Here is a 25,741-nt window from a genome sequence, read left to right on the forward strand (position 1 = left end):
TGCCTTCCAAACTGGACGTGGTATTTCAGCGCCACTCACCAGAAGTGTTGAAAGGAGTAAAATGCCCTTCAGCTCTGCGCTTTGCTTGATCCAGGATGGCACGGCCCCAGGCAGGACCTGGTGTCTGGTGTGGTTTTCCCCTATGGAATATAAATCCCGAGTTGGGGGGCTAGGTGTGACAGCTTACCCCGCGCGTGGGCGTGTGTAATTCATGGCTTGTCAGACACGTCCTGTGCCGTTGGAGGCATCCTCCTCCTCTTCCCTCTCCTCTTATGTCAGAAAAGGAAAGAGGAAGATCACAACTTGGCCAGGATGTGGAGGTGGAGGGAGTCTTTGCTTTTGGACATTGCCGTGGGATCTTTTATAAATGTAATGTTCACGTTGTACGAGTCAGTGAGAAAGTCTTCCTTTATTGCAGCGGACACTTAATGAGCTATTTGGTTTATACATTGATTAAACTTTGCAACTGTATTGGGGTAATTGGTTACTCTTCGGTTATGGTTCCCCTTGGAGGCAGATGATGAAATATCCGATACCTCCTCTTAATTCTCATTTTTTCTGCAAGCAGCAATACTCTGTGGGGAACATCAGCCCTGCTTGATGGCTAATTAAACATTAATTTGTGACGATATTGGCGCAGATTTTAAGTTGGCGGGGGAGTGGGCAAAGAAAGGGGAAACTTTTAACAGTCACCATAATTATCAATAACGAGTCCTAGTGTAATTGCATTAATTAAAAGAAAAAGGATATATTCCCTGCTGCTGTAAAGTTAGTTACAGTCAGTGAAAGTCACGCTGGGTCAAAAGGATTTCATGACCAGCTATTCTTGCCCCATGGACAGAGAGGTAGTGCTGTCCTGCAGAAAGCATAAAGAAAAAATGATATATTCCACTTTATATTGTATATTCTGTGGATGAGCAGGAACGTTTCACTAATTCAATTTAATTCCCAAGGACGAGTGATTGTAACTCCACCCGGAGAATATTAAATTGCCTTTATGGAAAAATAAACTGGTTTTATTCTCCCCCTTCTCTCTCCATCTTCCCCATTCAGTTTTCAAATAACTTTATGTGCCTCCTTAGTTTATTAATACACTTCTCATCTTGCTGCTGATTTTGCATCTGGTAGCACTTAGCACAGACAAGACTCCCAAAGCTTTTGATCAGACATGTTAAGTAAACTATCAGGACTGTCGGGTCTGCTGCTCTGGCAGATGTCGGCTCACGGGATCTCTTCATCCCTCAACTGTTCCTTATCGAATCCATCCTCTTGCTTTCATGTGCCTCTTCCCTATGTACCAGCTGGCCCATAGGATGAAGATCCTCCGGTTGACTGAATGACATTTGCCATTTTTCTGTTTTTCAGTGGCATGGCAGCTTTGAAAGCCCCGTTTAACCAACCTTGAAATCTCCAGAACTTCCTTCCATGAGCAAAATGCAGCAGTCAGAAACCTGAAAAAGCCAGGTTGTGGGTTTGAATGCCTGAGGTAGAGGTATCGGTCTGTGATGCGGGGAGCAGGGAGCTGGATAACACTGTCCTGGGGCAGAGCAGATGGGACCAGACAGTGCAGGACCTCTGTGTTGGCATCTCCAGCTTTAGGGCTCCTACAAGCACAAACCTAGGCTGCAAGGTGGATCTTGTTGAACACTTTGACCTATTTGCTGCATCCTCTTTACTCTTGTCACATAGTTGCCTTCTGTTGTCCTCAAGGGTGGCAATGGGACAGGGAGTGTTGCACAGCTCCTCATGGGCTATTGCCCATGTCCCATCACAGCCCCTGGGGTCATTGGCTGCTGGCCTTGGACCCAGTGCTTCAGCAGAGCGTGCCCCAGGCCATGGGGCCTGTTGGCTAAACCTCTGTGGTGCAGCCTCATCCTTTTTTGTTTCTCCTCACTCATCCAATATCCAGGGTCAGATCCTCTTCTGTGGTCTTGAGAAGTCTTGAGAAGACAAACCGTGGGTGTTTGTGGCAGAAGCTTCCCTCCAGTGTTAAGGGCAGGAGCTGTTTGGAAGGGAGCGTAGTCCTGGACTTTGCCCTGGCATTACAGCTGACCATTCTCACTGATGGCATCCTGCCCCCGAGCAGAGCCAAGGTGCCGGTTTTGGGACTGGGGCCCCTCTCAGGATATGCAGAGGGCAATGGTTTATTAAACAGTGATGGAAGAAGGGCCATTGGCCCACGAGCCAGCGCTCAGCATGGTGGCGGCTTGGATCCAGCCCTCTGATCATGTGAAATCAGGGCCATCCTGCAGTGACATTGCAGCTGGAACTCGGACGGCGGTTTGTTGTCTTCTGGCATGTTTTGTCAGGGCTGGGACAGCAAGTACAGAGAATGAAACATACAGTAAGGATCTGGGTTGGCCCAGTGGATTAGTGTCTTCATCTGGTGGCCAGAAGGAGCTTGGTTGTGTCTCTGAGTTGCAGTACCTCGCTCCCACCCGCCTACCTGTGGTCCCTTCCCAGGGCTGGTGTCCAGTTGACAATTATCTCCTTGGGACGGGGATGTTTCCTAACTATTGTGTGTGAGCGGGGCCAGTGATCTCTAGGGAAATATAAATCTTTATTGTCATACAGATTCCTAACTGCAACAAAGTCTTTGCTGTCTTTCATATATGAGTCCCAGGAGGCTTAGTGCAATTGGCTGTGATTTCTGTTGTCTCGGCTACGAGGAGGGAAGAAGTGGGTTTCCAGGTGTTGGTTCAAGCCCTGGCACTAAGGCGATGGTCAGTTATTAACCTGCAGAGACTGACATGTACCCACCGGCAGAAGTGAATCCTGGCTGGTGTCAGCTGGCGGAGACAAAGCACGAGTGTTTCATGTAAGTGTCTATAGAGAGCCAAATCAGATCAGCAATGGTCAGGAGTGAGTGTCCAGAGAAAAATGTAAAAGGAGAAGCACATAATGTTTTTTTTTTATTTATTAAATATCTTGGTGGAGTTTTCTTCCACGTGTTTCTCTAGCTGCTTTTGAAGCCCGTGTAAACTCACAGCAGCCACTGCGTCTTCCAGCAGAAGTAGCTTAGCAGCGTGTTACGCGAGGGAACACCTACCCCCTTTTCTTTGTTTGGAGACTGATGCCTTCTAGTTTCATGCTTTCTTCTTCTGTTACCTGCTTTCTCTGCTTTGTATTTTTTAAATATTTTTATTATTTGTCCTTATAAAACCTCCTACACCACAGTGAGTTTATAAACTGGTTGTTAAGGTTTCGCAAGATGTCTTCTACAATGCTTAGCAAATAACTTTTCTTCATCCGCTTGTTCATTTGCCCCAGCTGTAAGACCGTGCAGTTCTTTACACCACCTTGCTGCTTCAGAGATAAAATCAGTTAATCCTCAGGATACCCAGTGCTATTTGCATTTTACGTGGGTGGAGAAACTGAATGTGGGACTGTGGCTACCCCGGACCTGTGCCGTAGGTCTGGGACTGAGCTGAACTTGGTCCTCAGGAGCGCAGCCCCCTTTCCCCTGCTGTGTCTCCTGCGGTTTGCTGTGGCACAGCTGCTGGTGTGAGCTTTCCCATGGGAAGATATTTGGCAAATTTATTGGCCCTTTTTGGGGCAGTAAGGTAGGCTGGTGTTTAGTGGATGGTCGCCCTTCACCCTATTTAAGTCCCGTTCTAGGTAAGCCCACCTGCCTCCTTACAGGGAGATCTTCAAAAGTGGCCGGAGTTGTAGAAATTTTGCTCAGTTAAATGACAACAGTGTCCAAGAGACGCTGAATAACGCCTTTGAACAGCCCACTTCAAACTTTTGAAGTGTTTTCCTTTGGTCCGGCTAATACCCAGCAACACAAACCAGGTAAAACTATTCCATGTCTGAAAAAAAAGAAAAAGCAGGGGAAAAAATAAATCAAAACCGAACTTCCCTTTGGCTTTTATCCTTGATGTCATCAAAAGACTAAAAAGGATATTTCAGGCCTGGCTTCAGCCTGATGGAACAGCAGGGAAGTTCTTTTCTATTAGATCCTTGATACAATCACGTCTGGTGAAATCACTGCGGTCACATCTGCTGAAATCTTCCATCATTTCGGATTTGTTTCAAAAGACTCAATCTTTCTGTTTTTAAAGGGCACGACTACTTTTCCAGCCCCTCCTTGGTGCCTGGAAGGGTGATTAGGCATCAGTCGAGCATCTCCGAGCCCCTCACCCCGAGTGCCGCAGTCAGCTCGTGTCTCCATGTGCGTGCTTGGTGGGGCCGCCTCATGTGACTGTTTTAATTTACATTAGGGAATTTGAAACAAAATGTTTGCGCTTGTCTTTAGGCTCAGGGGAGAATAGACACAGCAGCTCATCTTCAAGGTGCCTCATTTTCCTGATATATGCCCTTGAGGGTGTATCTTTTTGCCACTGCAGTGTCTTTTTCTGCTTTGGATGGCTTTTGCGACCTTGGGAAGAAAACCGGGAAATTGTGCTGCCAGAGATGGGGCAGCGAGGGTGTGTGTCTGAAAAGGATCTTGCCTCTGGCAGTGGTATTGTTGGAGAAGGTGCAAAGAAAGGGAAAAGAAAAAAAAAAAAAAAAGAAAAAGAAAAATTAAACACAAACCCCAGCCTGAAGTGTATCAAGACTGAATCACTTTTCTTCTTCCTGGTTAAAATTTCTCACAGTCTCTTCTTGTATGTATAGTGGATGCCATCAAAATCAAACATCTTTCCCTCTTCTCCCCTGCCTGCCCCCAGCTAAAATACGAAATAAGAGCCCCATCCTTCTTTCTCCATCTGCAGCTCTGTCTAAGCACAGTGCCTGAGGCCGTGGAGTAGAAGGAGATGCTAATTCCTGTTTGCAGAGCTGTTTCATTTGTTCTTCCCACCACCTCAGTGCCTACCTGAGGATTTCGGCAGCCGGCAGAGCCTGGCGGGTGGCTGCTGTGGGTGCAACCTGGTGGAAGCAGGCAGCGGTCACTCCATCTGTCGGCTCTGTTGCCTTATCTGTGGCTCAGTTGCATTTGCTGGAGGAAAAGACAATAAAGTCTTTCAGGGCAAAAGTCTTTATTTACTACTTACCTCGATTTGCCTGAATTCCCCTCTTCCTCACGCCCTTTGTTGCTTTAGTCCTTCCTTTCCATGACTGCCTTTGCTGCAAAGGGCTTTTCTGCTCCCTGCTTTTCCCTGTTCTCGCGTGTGTAAATGCAAGCGGTGTTGACCTGTCACAGCCCGAAGAGAGCTCCCCGCGCACCTCAGGCTCCTAGTAAAACCAGTATACCCAGAACAGAGGGTACATGGGGCCCCCAGCCCCTTTTTTCCGAGTCAGTAGCTACAGCCTTTTTTAATACCCATGGTGTTCGTCTCCGTTCTTCCACTTGTGAGTTTGGAGGTTATCAGTGACTTGTGGTAGCAGCATGCAGAGCGAGCTGATGAGGAAGGTTGGTTATGTCTGTACAAATATAACGGCGCTGCATTTCCCAAGAAGAACAGCTCGTGTTCCTGGGGCGCAGCTCGGAGGATGAGCTGGCCACACCGCTCATGAAAAGCACTCGGCTCAACCTACTTCAAAGAAGACTTGAGCGAGGCTAAGGTGGATAGGGAGAAGGTGGATCTTGATGCGGGAAAATTGCACCGCAGTGAGCAAAGTCCCGATGCTCTGAAAGTGTTCAGGAGTTTGGCTGTTGCCTTGTTTTGGACGAAAATATATCCTGGGACTCTGGAGTCACTTCTAACCCACTGTCCATGTCAGGCAGCAGGTTGCTACTGCAAAGCCACCCTCCATCTGTCCCTGACACAGCAACACCACCAGGCATCAACGATTTCTTGGAGAGGCTCAGAAGCCAACTTGGCAGCCCAGACCACATCGCATCTCTCATCCCAGGGGCTAATGACTGTCCCAAGCTGCAGCACTGCATGGCAGCAAACAGGGCACGGGGAGAGGGGAAAACGGAGAATAAAAGAGAGGCGGCTGGGTCTGGGTAGGGAAAGGAATTTGGAGCAGGAGCTAGGAAGGACATCTGGGAGCCAGATTCTTCTCTTTGAGCCCATTGCAAGGAGCTGGCTTGGACAAATGAGAAGCGTTCTTGTTTCTCTGCTGTAAGCCTGCAAAATGTGGTAAGAGGAGGTGATCGAGGTTATAGGAAAAGGTTGCATCTAGGGAAATCATTGTGCTTTTCATGTCTTTTAGCTTGATGAATCGTCTTACGGCCTTTTTAGCACAGTAAGGCAAACTTTCAGGACCTGCGTGTTCTGTAACGAACATCTGTCCCGTGGGGTGGTGCGGGGGGACCTGTGGCACTGGCTGGTGTTGGGTGGTAGGAATAGCAAAATTAAAGCCAATTTTTATCAGAACAGAGTGGGTTGACAGGGCTCGGGAGTGAATTACCATCACAGCTGCTCTGAGCTGCACACCAGGAATTCAGAGGCGGACAAACAAGCCAAGCAGTGGAGCTCTCTGCTGTTTTTCTCTCTTTTGCTTCGCAGCAGGGACTGAGCCAGGGGATAGGAGTGTAGGCGTTGCAGAAGTTCACGTGAGCGTATAGTGTCTGGCATGAGTAATTTGCTGGACTGGGTTGGCTTATGTTTGCTTTTTGTCGAACTCACGTTGGCTGGGCCAAAGATAGCATCCTTTTTCTTTTAAAACCCGTTTTTCCATATTCTGCTGGCTGAACGGGAGGGCGTGCAAGTGACATGTCTGCAGCAATGCCGTAAATCCAGACAGAAATAGAATCAGCAGTTCTTTCTGGTTCCGGCGTTTGTATCTGCGAGGTCGCGGGCTTAACCAGTCTGGGTTCCTCGGAGCAGAGCCATGTCTGTGCGAACCTGTTGTGCCTTGGGACATGGCGCTTGGGTTTGGTTCCAGAGCAATATCATAAAACTTTTATAGCAACATCGTGACAAAGAGCATGAGAAGAGAAATAACTTAACCCTCTCTTGCTGAAATCAGTGTTGCAAATTCTTCTCCCGTTTCCCCGTGCAGAGAATCCCTCGGTGGCATCTAGAGCGCTGTGGGGAGAAAAATGTGAGGTTTGTGGAGATGGGGAAGAGAAGAGCAAGCAGAAACCTGTCTTTGCGAGGATTATCATTTCTTAAGTGTACTTAAAGTCCAGTCCTGTCCCAATAGGCCCTTACACACATCGGTAGCATTATTCGTTGGCACTGTCATACTGCATTGTGCTCCAGCATTTGTGGAACTGGGCTCTTAATCTATGTTGATTATGTTTTAATTGAATAAATAAATCTTTTACAGAGCCCAGAATCAATAGAGATGTTTCCATGCTATTTTATTTTATTTTTCTAGGTTTCCTAAGGACATTTAACTTTTACAACCTTACAACTTGTTCTGCAGCATTTGCTTGTTAGCTATTGCGTAATTGTTCTGGGGAATGAGAACCTGGGAATAACACGGCCCAGAAATGCTAAGAAGCAGAAATGAAATCGACTGATCTTCTCATCTGCCACCATCCCTCCTCTCCAGGGTCAGGGTACCAAACAGGCCGTGTGTGGGCTCCAGTTATATTCCTGGGTCTGCCATTGACTTGATTTATCACCTCAAATGTTGGGGCCTTGGGTGCCCTTCGCACCTCCTCCCCTTTCCTTTTCTGTAGCTGGCTCTTGGCTGCTTAGCTTAAAAATTCTCTGGAGTGGAGCAATCACAGTTTTTGTGTCTGGGAAGCCTGTGGCTGCCCTGTAGTTATGGGCCAACTGGAGGATGGAGAAAAACCAAACAAGAGCCATGAATTGCACTAATAGTGGAAAGGAAATTGTACTTTTGCAGATTTAAAAATCCAGGTGCCTACAGCTAGCCAGGAGTAACGGTCTGGGGTAATTCCTGTGAAAAGTATTTCTTTTCTTGAACAATAGTTTGGATGGAAAAACTTTGGCTTGATAATAAAAATAAGCAAGAAGAATTGAGTTTGTAAGTAGTTTCTAACCTGACTCTTAGCCTTTTAAATGACGTTTTCTTGCATAAAGCACGTTGGAACTTCCATTTTCGTGTTAGTCAAGCCAAATTTATTGTAATCCAATAAGATTTAATAATCATTAGGAACTAATGAATGCCTCAGCACGTATAAGCTTGGCAGATCAGAGCCTGCTTGCTTTGCATAGTCTGTCTCTCTTTGACCAACTTGCCATTTATGTGTGGGATTGATGACTGGGGAGTTCTGTAAAACAGGTAATGATCAAATGCTCCTGAAATGAAATTTAAATAAAAACTATCTGGAACAGCCAGTGAGCCAAAGGAAAAGGTGAATTTTTGGCTTGAAAAATCGAAGTAACTTGGTGTGAGTGAAGGCAAACAGAGCTGGATTGTCCATGGGGAGGTGCTGGTATGGTCTGAACAGACTTTACAGTTGAAATTAGGTGAGTTGTTAGGTAATTCTTTAGTATTTTTATTATTGTAGTAGTCAAGCTGCGAAGGAGCTCTTCTGCACTGAGCTCTGTAGCTGCACGTATGCGGAGAGACTCTGTCTGGGGGATTTGCAGATAAGTCAGTCATGGAAGGACAGAAGAAAAATATTGACTATGACTCAGGTTGAGAAAAGACTTTCAGTGTGTAGTATTTCACGTGACTCAAGAACTTTGGTTTCTGCGCAGGCCCTCAATGCGGGCTGGCTCAGCGGGGCGACCTCCTGGCACCTGCGTTGCACCTGATGGGGATCCTGAGCTGGTTTTCTTGGACTTCTCATTCCTGATGGAGCTGCCTAATTTCCAAAGCACTGAAAACACTGAGGAGGGAGATGTTTCCTAGCGTGTACCTGCCTTTGTGCGCCGCTGGGAGGTACTGCTGTTGGGTTGGGCTGTACAGCACAGAGGTCCTTCCCAGAGGTTTTGGACTAGGCTGATTTTTCAAAAACCAGGCGTGTGAACGAGTCCTCTTTTGACATGCTTATTCTAGCAGGGATTGCGGTACAGCCCTTGAACCCCCTTGGGGTTCACATACTCTCCTGCTGTGCCGAGACCTGGGTTTTACTTTTGGAGGTGGGTGGTGGTGGTGAAAATTCATGTCCCTTTCCTTCCAAGTGTGCGTCCCTACCAGCCTGGGTACAAGCGGGGCTGGGCTGTTACAAAAGCAGAGAGAAAGCAAGATGTATTGAATCAGGAGGGGTCCTGGCTGTAGGTTGGAATTTGCTCTGGGCATGGGCTTTCCTGTGTAAGGCCCTTTTCACAAGGACCTTATTTATGTTATTTTGTGACCACTGACTGCAAATCACACCGTTCACCTTGAATCTGCTAGAAAAGAATTTAACTTTTTCACTTCTCCTTGAAGGAGCTCATTTTTTAGGTGGAAATTGTGAAAAAGTGTTGAATCAGAGAGGTACAGCTGCCACAAATTGATTTAAAATAATAGGTGCAGGTGGCCGGTCGCTGCTCTGTTTGTGCTTTGCCTGGGCTGGGGACGTGGCAGAAGAGGTGCTCTCAGGGTCCAGGTCCTCCAAGCCTGTCTCCAGGTCTGGCTGCCCAGCCAGGCATCCTTCTAAGATACATCTTCTCCATCTGCGGCAGCGAGGATTGTCCTGCCTCCTCACCTCAGCAGCAGATCGCACGCCGAGTTGCGCAATCCTCCAAGTCAATTTAACACAATGGGACCATTGTGGGAAATACACAAAGAAAAACCCCAAAGCAGCCTAAATCCTTGTGAGATGGAGGCTGGCCGCTGGTTCTGGGAGAGAGCTATAGCATTTCAGCATGTTTGTCCCTGCAACCCGAGAGTTATTGCTGGGCATGGTAGCAGCTCTGTAAGGACAGTAAGAAACCATGTGCCAGGCCAAGTGGTTTGAATAACTGGAACTCTTCTTTCTTCTTTAAGGTGAATCCTGGTGGCAAGACGCTTGAGGAGAGGCGGTCCAGTTTAGATGCAGAAATCGACTCTCTGACCAGCATCCTGGCCGACCTAGAGAGCAGCTCTCCTTACAAACCTCGGACTCAACAGGTTAGTGGCACATTGCGTAAACAGCGAGTGGGAAAGCGGCCAGCATCGGCTGCTGGAGTCAATTTGCTAACCGCTTGGTATTTGTTGGGAGCAGGCATGCCAGTTCCTCCTGATAGCATCCAGATGTGGCTGTCAATGGGGAGAAGGGCGCAGCCGCTCCGAAGGGGGCACCGGCTCAAAAGCTGCCGTACCTCTGAGCGAAGGGCCTCTGATCCTGATTGTTAGATTGCCACAGAGATTGTTAGAAAAATACTTGCAAAAAATGGCATTTCATTCGCCTCGACTTTCCACCAACAATAGCTTGTGAACTGAAACCTGCTCAGTTCACGAGTACTTTTATGCTTTTATTTTCTTGTTGTTTTTCGGTTTTGTTAACTTCTATCTGTCACGCTGCCAGACGGATCCAGATATCCGCGTCTCAAGTTGTTTTCTTTTGCTTTTGTCGTCTAATCAGTGGCGACGAAGTGGCTTGGATCGTAGCTCAGCTGTCAGGGTGGCTGTAGCCCAGCAAGGCAGACTGGAATTCGCACTTACTCTGCTGTGTCTAGACGAGGACTGCAGGGGTGACGGCAGCTCAGCTAATTTTTGTCACTCATCTAGGTAGTGTTTGAGTGCAGCTATTTAAGTTCTGGTAAGATGTCATCTATTTATCAGAGGAAGTGGTGACACCCCGGTGGCACTTTAAAAAGGGCAATTCTTGAGATCTCTAAAATCGTCCCAGATGTGTTTGTGCCCAGTTGTGCAGCGCCTTTGCTTCCTAATCTCATGACTGGTCTCATGTCTTATACGTACAGGGGTCTGTAGGCATGTATGCAGCTGTTTGTTTATGTTGTGTTTGTCTTACTAATGTCAGCCCTAAATAAAACCCCAAACCTCAAAAGAGCCAAAGGCAAAGTTGGGTGATGTGCTGCACACTCATTATCCGTATAGGCCATTTCTTTAGTTTGGGGCTTTTTTGGTTCTTTTCATCGTTGCTTTTCTTTTAAGTAATTGAGAATCGATACCTTTGGAGCAGAACTAAAGTAGTGATCAGAGTTCATTTAGATTTGCTCTTGTTTAAGTATGTGGACTTAGCACAAGCAGAGTTAAATCAGATTTGTGCGCTTTCTAAAGCATCTTTCTGCATACAGAGGCTCTGATGTGGTGGCCTGTGTAGTTTCCGTCCCTTCTGCAGGGACTCTCGATAAACTCTTCTTTCATTCTAGCAGCATGTACACAGTTATTGCATAAACTTACTGACTGATCCTGCAAAAACAGTCTGATTTGGTTGGTCGGTCAAAAAGAGCAGCAACGTAAACCAGATACAATTTGGTCCTTTTCCCAATGGGTTTTTGTTGTTGCGAAAAAAGAGACAAGTTTTAACCGTGATAGCGCTCAGGTGCTGTGTCGAATAACCCGTGCTCATTTTGTTTGCACGGGCCAAACACATACGAATACACACTGTTACTGGGAAATGCTTTATAGTGTCAAACCACTGCGAGAGTTAACTGGAAGAGATTTGTACTCCCCATTTTCCTTGCCAATGCCTGTGGTCAGCTCCAGCATCTTCATAGAGACATATAACTCCTGTAACCACTTCGCTGAGCATTTGCAGTTTGCTGACAGTACTGCTGACTGTTCCTGATACTTCTTCCTTTGGGATCTGGCATTCTCTGAATAGATTGATTTTTCACTTTTAGTTTGTACCTGTAGTGTTAATAAATATATAAATCACAATGGTCAAATACAAAGTTCTGCAGGTGTATTTGAGTTTCTGGAGCGTCAGAAGGCATAGCCCAAGTTTTGGACTGGATCTGACTTCTTCGTTTTGTCAGCCTCCAAGATGATGTGTGCTCCTTGGTGCACATACTTGTTCCTGGGGCTTTTTGCCCACAGTTCAGGTGGGGCTCTGAAGACTTGTCCCCTGTACCCAGGAGTTATGGGATGCTGCTGCTCCCTGGTGCGTTACAATAACTGTGTGCGATCCAGTGGGCAGAAGAAGCTGAATTTCACCTCTGGAACCAAATCCCAACTTTCTTTGTTCAGTTTATCAGACGTTTCAGGACTTATTGGTTAATGTCATGATGTCCCATGAAAAGTACAGCTACAGCAACTTCTAACTATAGCTGTTAGAAAAAGAAAATGCCAGAGTTGAATGTATCATCTGCTGTAATTACAGAGTACTCAAACAAGTCCTTGAAAGGTGGAACTAGAACGTAAAGCTTTGATATTTTCCTTTGTTTGATCTGTACTATGTATTAAAACTGGTGAGTCATTTGATGGTCTTATAGTAGGATAATAGATTAGGCTGCAAATTGTGAGGTACTTACTCAGAACATCAGCACGTTTATTGGATTACACCTTAGCTGACCTTCCCAAATTTATCAGGATAATGGCTGCAGATAGGAAAATAGAGTTATGACTTGTTTTCAGGGAAGACGTTTCCAGTTGTGCTTATGCGGTTAAAGCATTATAATAATTTTACAGGTATACCTTGCCCTTGGGGATACTCCTGTTCTGGAGTAAGAGAAATTTTATTGTTAGGTTTCTTTTTTATTTTATCTTCAAAATAATTTTAAAGCAACGTAAACTAAACTGTGAAATAGTCCCCTCTCACTGGAGTAGGAATGATAGCGGGATAATGATGAGCAGTTTCTTTAACATACCCGACCCATTGGCATAAATTCACACAGAGGGAGGGATGAGTTCGAGATTGCAGTGGGGGACACAGCCCCGGGAGGTGCCTCTGAAGCGGAAGGATTTGTACCCTCTGCAGTAGGTTTGGAAAGTCCATGATACTTGTCAGAATGGGCGGCTCAATCTCAGCCCGGACAATTGCCCTTGGCCAGCAGACCTGCTGTTGAGGACATGGGTGCGTATGATTCTCAGCACCATCCCTGCATTGTTTACCTGGGCATTCTTTTGTGTACCAGGCAAGTGACAAGGACACTGCCATGAGCTAAAATTGATCACTGCTAATAGAGGGCAGGGAGAGAGTTTTGAGACCTGTGGTCAGCAGCACCCTCCTTGTGCCCAGTGGTCCTGCCGAATTCAAGGCAGCTGAGCCGGAAAGTGAAGGTAGAGGAGTCCCCCAGGTCCTGTTGGCTGCTTCCCGTGCCCCGGGCAGAGGTGGTGGGATGCTGTTGTCCTGCAGAGCTGTGTTGCCCTCTCCTCTGAAGTGATAAGTTTGAAAAGCATTTTCTCAACATAGATCCTTTATGGAGCAGAAAAGATCTTTTTTCCCCACAGCAGCAGGTTTCATGGGAGGAGGTCCTTCTGCGAGTCTGGTACCCCAGTGTGAGTCAACCCTGATGTTGCCGAACCTCAAAGTGAAAGATTCTCTCAGGCTTCATTTCTGGTTAGCTCTTGTCTCTGTTTTGAGGTAGTTGTCGAGAGAGTCCCCAGCAGCAGAGGTTTTCTAGGCATTGATAGTTTACTTCATACTGGCCATCAGCAACATGTGGGTGAGAAGCAGCTTTCGATCACCATCACCTCAGCCTGGAGCTAAGCCCATGACTTGCAAGTGAAAGTCTGTCTGACTGAGTCACAGAAGCAGTCAGAAGTGATTAAAATGCTAGTTTTTATTATTTCAAAATTGCACATATCAAAAAGAGCAGAAAATGACAAGGCTAAATCATCATCTTTAGCTGCAACACAGCAGTGTCTAAGGATGGTCTCTGTCATGTAATCTGGTGTAGGAGAGACCACATTTCGAGAATTTAGCTGGAGACGGAGTTTTAAAAAGGACCAAACATCACCTGAGCTTGAGAGGTTCCTGTGTGACCTTCACCGGCACGGCCAGTTCCAGCCTTCTGGTGCAGTGTATTGAAATGGAGGAAGAGACCAACATGATCTCAAAATTATCGTGACTGCAATGGCTTGTTAATAGATGAGTTTGCCTTAGGTATTGTTTGGAGAACTGCAGATACGTTATAAAAAAAATCAAATTCATATTTTCCTCCTGTTTGGTGAAGTTTTGAAATGCTGGTGTGATGAGTGAAGTACAGAGCCCCTCTTGTGTAGCTGCCATGTGTTTTCTGTTTACGTATCACACCTTCTAAATTGCCGTAACCCATTGGAAAGCTCAGAGGCAGAGAAGCCGCTATGCCTCGCAGTAGCACAAGGAGGTTATATAGGCAAGGTATTCAGGTACATAACTTGCATGGATGGGAGCGGGGGCTATTCCTAAATTGGGTGAACCCTGATTAGGGGGCCTGGTGCATACTGTGATCATCTGGCTCCTCTATGAAAGGGTATTTTCCCCAATTTTTACCTGTTCTGCTTAAATCCTTGCTTAAGGCCTTGCTGCATTCGTCTCTTAAGCAAAAAAAAAAAAAAAAGCATGCCAAATTTCAGCCCATTAAATAAATGCTTGCATTTTTTTAAAAACAAGAAAACTTTGTGACTCTGTGGAGGAAGGGCTTCCAGCAGAGGCTGTGAAAATGAAATACTGGAAATAGCAGCATACGAAAGCTCAGGATTTTTTATCCCTGCTGTGAATTATGTATTGAATGCGGATTGCTTTGTCCAGAATTGGACACGTACCTTCTGAAACTCTTGAGTTTTATCCCAAATTTCCACCAGATTGTCTGCCTGTCAAAATAGGACTTTGTGGGAGGTGTACCAGGTAGTAAGATGTACCTGGTCCAAAGCTAATTGGCCTTTTTTAAAAAGCAAATACCGGGTGGCCAAAATTTACAGAGTATTTAAATAGCAAAAAACCCCATGCCTTGATGGTCAAGATCAAATCTACTTGTGTACAGCTCTCAGAGGCAGCTTGATCCGGAGGGGGCTGGGCTGGCGCTCTGGAGACCTGTTTTGTACTACCACTGTGCAAAACGACCTTGAACGTAGCGTTTCCACTCTGCTTCCTCTCAAAAGATCTTCTGTCCTTTTAGCTTAGCCACCTCTTCAATGTCATTTGCCTCTTACCATGCGTATGGCATCGAGCAGATGGAAACCTTGGTCGGGGTTGAAGGCCTTTAGGTAATGTGGTTGTACAAATAATGAAAAAGAGAAAGAAATTACTTCCTTTTTCATCTAACGGATGGGGAAATGAAGGCAGAGTTAAGCGAGGTGTCTAAGGATTCGTGCCTGTGTCCCTGCCTCTGTATCATTGCCCCAGTAATAGACATCTGCCACTATCCAACACTGTCAGCCTAAGTGAGTAATATTTTGAAGGAAAAGCAGCTCATTCTCAATGTGAGCTGCAGAACAATAAAAAAGTAAAGAAAATTAAATTAAAAAATCAGTGATACATTTTCATTACGTTTCAAACATACTGGGAAATAATGTCTTCTAATGACTGGAATTTAAAAGGGATTCAAATGTTTGACAGCATTGGTTGTTATTCCATCACTTCTTTTGACAACCGGGTGGGGATAACAAAAGCAGTGAAAAGGCAATGGACGTATTTTCTTGCAGAGTGATGGCACAGGATTGAACAGTTTCAGCTGTAGGATGGCAAACCACGAAACAAGGCAAAATGTTGAGTGCTGAAGACTCCTAGGAGCGCTCTTCCATGTGCATTTCTAATTTTTGTGCCCCGCTTATAGCTGCACCAGGAACGCATGGCTGAGAGTTTGGGTGTTTTATCTTTGTTTACGTGGAGCTGCATCCCCAACCATGAGCAAAGCCTCCAACTCAGCAAAGAGCAGCACGTTCCCTCAGGATTGAAAAAAAGCCCTATGACTGCTCTTGATTTGGGCTGCGGGCTTGAAATATAGGCTCTGTGAAAAACAGATCGCTGAAGCTGTATTCAGAACACTCCGTGCAAATTTGCCAGCCCAGGCTCAGAGTCTGGTTTCCTTGTTCCTGTTGTTTGCCTGAGCCTGGCTTGTTAGGTTGGTACGCACAGCCCGCAGAGTATTTGCTAGCATCCCAGTTGTTGTCAGGAATGTTTTTCTTTCTCTTAAGGAAGGAAATTTAGGGGTACAAGCAGATTAAGATTAATTTGGCAGGTTCAGAACTAATTCCCCCCTCCTGTAGCGTTTATATAACACAGAGAGTTTGCCGCTCCTGAATTATGGGGCTCAGTGGGATTCAGCTGTTCCAAGTGTTCAGAATTGTGCTGAGTCTTTTTCAATGCGATTTGGGCTGAAATTGATGGCCTAGCTTCTGCTGTCTTCAGTTATGATATTTGGGGTAAATAAAAGTGTCGAGGCCTCCTTCTGGCTGACCTGCGCACATCTGATCTGCGTAGCTGTGCCAAGTAGGCTTCTGAGCCCCGCAGCGCGGCGTGGTACCCGGGCAGCGCTTTCCCAGTGGCGAGGGGCTCTCTGTATTTGTTCGCTTGAGGTCTATGCATTTGGGGTTTTGTGGGCTGTTTAATCTCTTTGGTTGTGGGCTGGAAAGGCTCGTTGGAAATAAACCCATTTGCTGAAACTGAGAAGCATCCCCTGCCCATCCTAAAACGTTGATGACCATTTAGTAGGACCATCCAGCTTCTCCAGAGCTACATGTGCTACGCAACACTTCTGATGAAGGCTGTGAGTTGCTGCCATTTCCCCAGACTTGGATGGCTCATGTGGACACAGAGGGACAACAGCATCTCATAGAGGTGCCCCCAAGCTGGTGGTGATCTTATGAGCTCTAATAGTTGTAGCAGCACTGGAGGGCTTGTGCAGGCTCACCATGGGGCTGCTGGTGAGGGCTGTTCTCAGAGGGTTGTGACACTTTTGCCATAGTCACAGGCATCAGGAATTGCACAGGCTGTTTTAAAGATGGGGTCACCTCCACGAGCTGCACTCCCGCTTCTGGCTGCAGCACACTGGCTTTATGCTGTTTGGAAAATCCGGGTGGATTATTTAAAGTAGAAAAGGAAGCGTCCCATCTGGAGCAATTTCAGTGGGTTCCTCCCAGCACTTGAAAAGCAAAGCCTCTGCGTCCAGGAAACTCTCCTCCTGCGGTTCCCCTCCAAAGGCAGAGTGACATTGCCACCCCACGTGGGTGGTGTTTGAGATGGTCCCAAGGTTGAAGCTTTCTAGGAGCACTGCTGCAGGCATGCTGGCTGCGAGCGGGGCACGTCTGCCACGCTGTCCCCAACATGCCCGTGGGCAGAGGAGCGCGCACAGGGCAGGGATGTTCAGCCGCATATGTGTGAGTTGAGAGGCGTAGCCAACAGATGATTTCATGTATGTTTGGATTTGGCTTTTCTCTACAAGAAGGGGAAACCTTCCTGCACTCATCAGCTCCAGCCGGCAAACTGACGCTGCTCTGATTAGCAGATGCTCAAATCGGTTGCATCTGCTGGTATGTATTAAACCTTAATCCTTTTGATAAGAGCACGTCCATGAAGATTTTTCAAGAAAGTTTTCTGAGATCCCAGATTATCAGCTCGTCACAGATGAACAGGATAAGAGTGACCTTTGCAGGGTATTATTTCTTCCTCTTGTACTATCATCAGAGTGAAAATAAAGCAGCCCTACTCCTGCTGTTTCTTTTTTTCTGCTATATAATCAAGTTCACAGAAATCTCAGTAAGGTTTACTGTTCCCCTTTCCCCTTTCTCTTTTTTGCATCCGTTTGGTTTTTCTGCCTACACGCTTGGCTACAGCTTTAGATGATGACTAGTGTTGGGTATATTGGACTTTAAAATCTGCGCAGGCATCTCAAATTTGTGTATGGATAAAGATAAACATTTACTTTGGGAACAGTGATAAAAAGCAAATAGTACCTCATAATTTGGTCCTTTTTCCTTCTGCATTTGTGATTATTTTGTTGTGAGTGGTTGAGAGCTGGGCTCTTACTCTCTAAAGCAGTTCAAGGCCTTCTGCCTATTGTTATATTTTGTTTTCTATCTTTTTCCCTGCAATGGGACCAAGCTGCTGTATACCATCACCTCAGGAAGCCTGTCATCATTTCCCCGTCCTCGCTTTTTGGCACTCGCAGTGCTTTGGCACTCATCTCAAAGGGACCCAGCGCGCTTCACAAGCTGTCCGTGTGTCCAGCCAGCAAAGAGCAGCCGCCTCTGGGGCAGAGACCTGCGTTTCAGTGGGACGCAGTCTCTGCTTGCATCCTTGCATGGGTGGATGCATCCGAGTGCTTCGGCGGCATTAGATTTACCACCACGACGGCAGCCCTGTGAAATATGGAAATCTGCTTGCTATTTCATGGGCAAGGGAGGAACCGAGGCACTGGGAGTTCAGGTGACTTGGTTTGTGCACGGATCACCAGAGGAGCTGTAGCCAGACCATGCCACCTCATCACGAATTTGTCCTCCTCTCATAGCACCTGTGAGTGGATGGGCAGAGAGTACATGGGAATGTTCCCTGTCAAGAGGCTGTGGAGGGATCTGAGGTGTGGGGAAATGCATCCGCCTCTGTCCTGGAGTGTGTGAACCAGGCAGGAGTGATACATTTCTTCTGTGGGAGGGTGTTACTTGATAGCTGCAATTTTGTGATCTACAGGCAATAGGCTTCTCGATGCACTGTTTTGCAAGCAAACCCTGAAAGATTCAAACCCCCAGGTCTATGTCCTGGACCTGTATCATCACTCTCCGATGTCACCAGCACTTCAGAAGTGGGAAGTTGTTCTCCCCACCTGCGTACAACTGGAGGGAAGTGTATGAAGTTGAACTCAGTCCTGTGGCACAAGTTGGTGGTGTCCCCACGCATGTGGCAGCCGCTCTCCTGCACGCTGCTCGCCAAGGGAATAGCTGGCACATTCTGAAATGAAAGATAGTTATTAATTCTTCCCACCCAGCGCCCATGGCTGTCCGGCAGTTGACTCCTCCCCACATACCATTTGAGTCCAGCGGCTGCTTTTAAGTAGATCTGAGAGGGGTACATTTATGCGAAACTCAGGGGCTGGGGAGGAAGGACAGAGCCCTGTGTCCCTCGGGGAGCGGCAGCGTGCTGCTGGCTGTCCTCACGGTGGCCCCTGGGCTGGCCCGTCCGCACCCGTGCGCAGGGAGCTCCGGGCCTGCTGTGTGTCTCGCAGGCAACCTGAACTTTTGCTCTTCCAGGCTGTGCTTTAACCGGGATCTCTGACCTGAAACAGGGATTGTTTGGCTGACATTCACAGATAAATGCCAAGGCTAATACTAGGGGGAGAAGGGAAGCAGGAGGGGCGGTCAGGAGAGGTAAAGGGGGAGAACAGGAAGGGTCAGAGTCTGCTCAAGATGCAAGACACAAGTCCATAGGAAATTAGGCTTCCTTTGCTCGGCTCTTTATGGTTGCTGTTCCTTTTGTGTTGACTATTCCTCTTCTGCACACACGAGGAGCCAGCTGCGTTTCCCTCCTTGTTAGGGAAAGGAAATAGTTCTGAGCCAAGGGAACAGCACAGCAACTTAGAGAAGCACCTGCATGGCAATGCGTCACTCGGGACTTTGCTCCCACTGTGGCCTGCGCTGGACGTCTTCCCCAGGCCATTTCCGCCAAAGTGGGAACGATGACTTTGTGATTTGTGCATTACATCCACAGCAAGGAGAGCATTGCCTTGATATGCCTTCGAATTGCCTCGAATCTATCCAGAGACCATTGAAGGGCAGGTGTAGATCATGCTGACGTGACTTACCGTTGAGTTGCGCTCTTTAAAAGAGGAGAGCAACTAACTTTTGCGGTTGCACTTTCTAAATACATTTGAAAGGCGAAGGCTAAAACACGCTAGGGAGCCCTAGCATTTGAAGTATGGCCTTCACAGGTTTGTCTTGGTTACTTACTGGTGCCTGTTTTCGTGAGCGCTTGCAACTTTTCATACATTTATCCTTGTGATGCCCTGAGGAACGAGAGGTCTGATTCTTCCCTCTCCTGCAAATGGACAGATGAGGCACAGAGAGACCATACCGCTCGTTGTGAAACAGGGCTTTGGACACGCATTGGTGACATTCTGGGAAAGTGTTGTCATTCGCAGGTCCATCCTGTCTTTCATGGTCTGTTTTTACAAGGGTCTGTCCTAACGAGGAGAGAGGACCTCTCTAGACCCCTTGCTGGACAGTCTGAAGGCAGAGCCAGATCTGTTCCCAACCTCGTCTCAGGTAGGGCTGCCTGGAAGAATCTGGAGCCCTACAGAAAAGAGAGATCTGGCCATGCAGTTTCTATATTAGACCCTGCTACCAGTGCATAAATAAACATGATACATTTATAGCCTGAACATGCCTCGGGATTGTTGCAAGATGCTCCTAGTTCAAAACCGTTAACCATTAAAGTAAGAGGCAGATGCATCTGTGGACAGTTTCAGGGGCTGTGTCTATATTTTCTCTTATTGATTACCTTTTGCCTTCCTGTCTGGAACCTTTTGAGAGATGACTGCGGTGCTGAGATGCATTGTCTCTTTCTGTATATTAAAGCTGCCTAGGCTAAAAAAAAACCCCAACCCACACCCAGGCGTATCTGAAAGCTATGAATTGATAGATCCGTGCTATAGCTCTTCAAATAACTGTAAATTACTCCAGGCTGTTACAGTTTCATTGTAAGGAAGTTCCTTCCTTGACTCAGACTTCTTTGCATCACAGTAAAATGCAATTAGGTGACGTACATATTGTGGCTTGGAAGCACTTACAATTTTCTCAGCTTTATGTTGTCAACTTTTGCTCAATAGCAGGCTTGTGGCCTGTGTCACTGTGCCTGTGTTGGCATATATTATCACCATATGGTGTTTCAATAGTGAATAGGAAACTTCTATGAGTGTGTAAAAGAGGATGAAATGAAAAAAAAAAAAAAAATTACAGCAAGATAAACCCAACATGCTGCTTCACAGCTAAAAGTGAGTGCTCAAACTAACTGCTGTTTCTATGGGAAATCAATAATGCGTTGGTCTGATGAGTATTACTGTCTTCTCCCACAGATTTAAAAAAAAAAAAAAAAAAAAATGGACCTGGCCAGAAAAATGAGATTTTGATGCAGTTGTTATAAATATTTCTGCCAATGTTTGCAGTCTGAGCCTGATTCCTCCCTGCCCAAGCAAAATATTCAAAGTCTTACAATGAATTCTTTCCTTGGAAAGAAGTAGTTTCATGTGCTTAAGTACAGTGAGCGCAAGGACAGGTTGTACAGTTTTTATGGCATTCTCTGTAAAGACAGACAGGATTGTTGCGATCATCTCGCCTGGTTGTTAGCATAACCCGGGTCAGAGACTTTGCCGTCTTGTCATAACTAGCCCTGTTGTCTATCTTTGGGTTGACAAGAGACTGGGTGGGTTAACCCCTCTGCAGTGATGTATAAGGAGTCTATGAGAGCCCATTGATGTCCCAAGAAGCTCAGAGCTGTGAAGAATTGCTGTCTTGCATACCATCAATCACTCCAGTTGTCCCGGTGGCTCAGGCAATTTGGATTCTCTCTTCCACCACCATTAACTCGTGATCCAAGAAGAATTCAAGAAAGATCGGAGGCACAGTTCTGTCTCCATCTGGCAGAAAGCTGGGGTGCACGTGCTGTTTCAAGCCATGATTATCAATAGGGGAAGCGAAGGTGTCGGGGTTGATTTCTGTGCTGGTTTGCAGAAAGAACCAACTGTACATTGGTCAGTTAAGTGCAGTTAAGACCGTTTTGTGATGGATAAGCCACTGTCGTTCAGCTGGGATTTTTCGAGCCCTGTGTAGTTCATCAGGGAGATAGTACAAATATTGTATTGAGCTCTGTTTATTTCTGGAAACATTTTGCCTGGAGTCCGCATCAGAGGCTGATGTCCAAAGTGCAAGACGGGGGATCTGGCTGTGGAACAGGGTGGCCACGAAGGTCACGGTGTTTTATGAGTCTCCAGTGACAGAGAGATGCTACCGTGCTCAAGGCAGCACTCTCCTCTTTGCCCCAAAAGCTGTGGAGATACCGTGCAGAGGATGCAATCATTAAGTGCTTCTTTAGGGTAAATGCAGATTACGGTTAGGTTTTGGAGGTATCTGGAAGAGCCAGCACCCCAAAGCAGGGCTGTATAACACTGGAAATCATCAAGCTTTTTAGCTTTTTGGCAAGACTTGCCTTTGACGAGACTTGGCTTTGACGCTATTGAGTAATGTGGTCATTTCTAACCAATGGCAATAAAACTTTAGAGAACACCTGCTGTTTCTATATTGACCATATGTGTGCGTGCTCATGTAAAATCACAAATGCATGCAGGTCTACAGAATACAATTTATATTTGGCATCTTTCCCACAAATTGTATTTTAGAACACCTTAAAGTCTTCCTGTAAATAAAATCAATTCAGAATTGAGCTCATTAATGAAGAGAAGGAGATGAGGTAAGGTACAAAGGCGAAGGAGGAAAAAGGCTTGTTTTCGTTTGGGTTTTTTGGCTTTTTAAAGGCAAAACAGCCATTTGACGAATTTGATCATTTGCTGAGTGTACTCAGTGATTTCTCAGGGGGACATATGGACAGTCTCAGGAGACTGCCTGCATGGTGGGAACTGCATGGAGCTAAAAATGAAATGATGGGCCGGTTGCTTAGAAAGTGTAAATGGAGGGAACATCTGAGGATCTCTGGCTCTTTTGCTTATGAGCCAGTGCTGGATTATCCCCTATAATCAGTGCTTTCCCAGCCTGGTTTCAAATAAATTAAATGTAAATATCTCATTGCTTTCTTTGGGTGATTATTCCAGACTGAAACCTATACAGCTGCTAAGAGCTATTTGACTTCAGCATTTCCTTGCTTAATTTAATCTCCTTGTTCTGACAGACTTCATACGTGTGTCCGCTCATACCACGTGGATGCATTCACTTCCCATACCGTGTCTGCACATACGGAGCACAAGGAGGCTGAAACTCCCCAGTACAAAGCTCTGCAATAAAAGGACCGACAGACTGGGTCTGTAATATGCCTGACCTGACAATTAAGCAAACTTATTACTGTGTCAGCCTGCCAGATGGATCATCTACTCATGATGTAACGTGTATTGCTTCTGAATGTATTGGAGTGCAGTTTCCTATTTTATGTTTGTTAAGCTGAGAAAGGGAGAGGGAAGAGACAGTTTTATTTGAACTGAACCCACTCGTTTCAAGTGTGTTTAATGATAGCAATATGTGACAGATAAAATAAAATCCTAGGCCCTGGTCCATGTTTATTTTAATTTCAAGCAATGGGGAAAGATGGAAGAGATAAAATTACAGGCTAAAAATGTCTCTTGTTGTAAAACAGCAGCTTGAGCCCTGCAAGGGCTTTCCTTGCTGCAGTCCACAGGACTGTGAGATATGCCCATCAGAGCTTTGCCGGGTAGGAATTTGGGGCTTTGGCCCTGCGAAAGGTCTGGTTGGACTGTTTGGCATCAGCTTTTCTAAGTTTATTAAAGATAGTAAGGCTATGCCGAAAGAGGGGAGGAAAGAAATGCTCAGTGTGAAGCATCCGTCGCTAACCTGGACTTTCTTTTAATGCCGTCCCATCCTGAACCTGAGAAGGAGGCAAGTTCTTCTCAGACCTGTGTCGTAGATATGTCCCTGAGACTCCCAGACCTCTCACCTGCTGTTGTGTAACCCTGGCTGAGCCGTCTTGCATCTCTGGACTGCACTTCTGTTAAATAGGGATAAACCCATTTTTTGCCCACCTGCTCGGTATAAGGTGTGTGGGTGAATATTCAGTACCTGATGCAGTGAGGATGCGTAGGCAATGTTGTGCTATTTGTGATCTGTGGTATTTGCATCTGGATCTCTAGGGCTTTCTTCTCTCCACTCTTCTATGACTGCACCATGGGTGGATTGGGACAAATTGTCTCCCTCCAAGGCTTGTCGAGCACAACCTTGCAAATTTATGCAGCTGTTTTGCTTTTCTGTGTGGCTAAGCTGGCACAGCCAATGCCAAAGCAGGTGTCTGTTTGTCTTTGAAATACTTACCAAGGCACTGTTCTCAATTTTCGAGCTGTTCTCTGCTTGAACAGCTTAAGAACTCCCTATAAATCCAGAACAGGTCCCTCACTCTGCTAATAGACCCCTGAGGAGCGGTAACTGCACGACTCATGGAAATGTGAAGGAGATCCTCTTGTTCTGTGAAGATGCTGGAACTGGCTTCCCAGGTGGGATGTTGTGCCCAACAACTGGGAATTTTTCCTGTAGGCAAGTGCAGTACAGTATAAGGGAAGCCATAAAGCTTTGTGCTCAGGACTGCCATCTGCCTTGGAGTTGTGTTGTCATGTGTGGATATAGAAGGGCACCCAACATTAGTTGGATTTCTCTCATGCAGAAGAGACTGCAGTTTGGCTCTGTTGGAAGACTACCCGTTGGGGAATTTTTAATATCTTATTTACCTGCCAAGTTTGCTTGAGCATCGTAAATGCTGGCTGTTGTGAAGACCCAGCTTCAGCTCTGGCTTGGCTCATCTGATGAAAGCATTGGTATCCTGCTTCCTGGACTCAGATAAATGCTTTTGTAATGTTGTAGGATCTTTTAGTCTGCAGCTGAGCTTGGAGGGAAGTTATATCTTGAGTGCACTCAATAAAGTACATTTTGTCCCAAATCCCATCTTTATAGTGTTGGTCTACTGCTGTTTTTTTCAGAGACAGAAGTAGCACAAGTCTGGTTCCCAGAAAAATAACCTGCCTGGATCAGAAATTGGAATTTAAGCCTTGGCTTTTCAGTATCTTTCTGTCAATTGTCAGCGTATATAGGCCTGAAATTAAGAACCTGAGATTGTCCGTCCTGGGTCAGATGAATCATCACTCCAGCTCAGTGTCCTTTCCAGTAAACACCAAAGGAAGAAGACAAGAGTAATGCAAATGCATAGCAATACCACCCCAGAATATATCCTTTTATCTAAGAATTTGCTGTTCACAGAGATCGGCTTGATAAAAATTATGTCTTCCGTAATACTGGGGGATTTTTCTTCCACCTGATTATCCAGTTGCTTTACGAACTCGTGTAAACTATTGAAATTTGAAGCATCCCACGGCAAAGAAGTCCCACGGAGGTGGGGCAGACCCACCTTCTGTTTTATGTTCGCTATTTGCCTCTCCCTAGGCTTGTTTCATGTTGCTTCTTTCGAGCACTGGAAGAGACAGAGCAATCATTCCTCCTGTTTGTGCCACTCAGAGTTTTAGCTGCCTCTTTTCAAGGCCAAAGACTCCTGGCATTCTCAGTTGTTTCCGAGCAATTTGAAAAGTTTAAGTGCAGTATCAACTTGTTTCTGATCAGGTATTGCTGTCTAACTGCAAACTAGTGAGTTTGAATGCCAGAACAATGGAAGTGGCTCCTGGACCTGAGTTATTGCCTTTATTACTTGCTATTAACTTACTCTGAAGCAATGCATGAACTGTGAATTTTGTTTGTTAGAGGTGAAGCCTGTGATTCTGCTGCGTGACCTTCTTTTCAGAGTAACTTCCCTAGTGCCCTGTTTTTTCAATTATTTTTTTTTTCCAGTCATTGCAGGATTAAACAATTTGACTAGATTTTGACCTCTTTGCCAAATTTTTTTGCATGATGGTTTCCAAAGACAGTATCCGTGGGCACTTTGATGCTCTCAAATACAAAGTTGTAGGGAAGATGCAAGAAGACTAATTGGGGAGAGGTCTGATGCAGCCACGGTGCTTTGGAACTAAACAGGATCTGTTGTTTTCCTTTTCCTTCGAGATGTCTGACATGTCCCCTGTAATTTCGGGAAGATTTTGAACTGTTCTAGCATTAAGGTTCCCATCTGTAAAACAGAGATGGTAATAATCGCATATCCCACCTGGCTGTCTGGCTTCAGAAAGGATTTTCAGATCTTCAGCTGAAAATTCTTCTGCAAGCACAAAATATTATGGCTTTGCCAGCTTACGTAAAAAATGGTCTCTTACAGTGAAAAATCAGTATAACAAATGCCTTTATTTTCCTTAAGGGAATTCAGCATCAGACTCTTTCAAATGCGTGAACTAAAGTTTCGCATTGTAGATTGTGTGCTGTTAATTTAATTTCAAGTTTTATGCAGAGAAGAAAATGTTGCGTGTACTTTAGTGATTTATACTATGATTTGATCAGTGGGATAGTAGTCTGGCGGATCTTAACTTTCAGAAAC

The 25,741-nt window shown here is 45.9% G+C and overlaps 1 protein-coding gene across 1 annotated transcript in view; it reads left to right on the plus strand.

Moving 5' to 3' along the window:
• The window catches only part of LPP (LIM domain containing preferred translocation partner in lipoma), a 340,377-nt gene that overhangs the window by 172,337 nt on the left and 142,299 nt on the right, over positions 1-25,741 (plus strand). Inside the window, exon 6 of the mRNA XM_082486985.1 lies at positions 9,730-9,852. Within this exon, the coding sequence (XP_082343111.1) occupies positions 9,730-9,852 (123 nt within the window). The remainder of the gene's footprint in view (positions 1-9,729; positions 9,853-25,741) is intronic.

Source organism: Vanellus vanellus, assembly GCF_965231255.1.
Source record: "Vanellus vanellus genome assembly, chromosome: 8".
In the NCBI taxonomy this organism is placed as follows: domain Eukaryota; kingdom Metazoa; phylum Chordata; class Aves; order Charadriiformes; family Charadriidae; genus Vanellus; species Vanellus vanellus.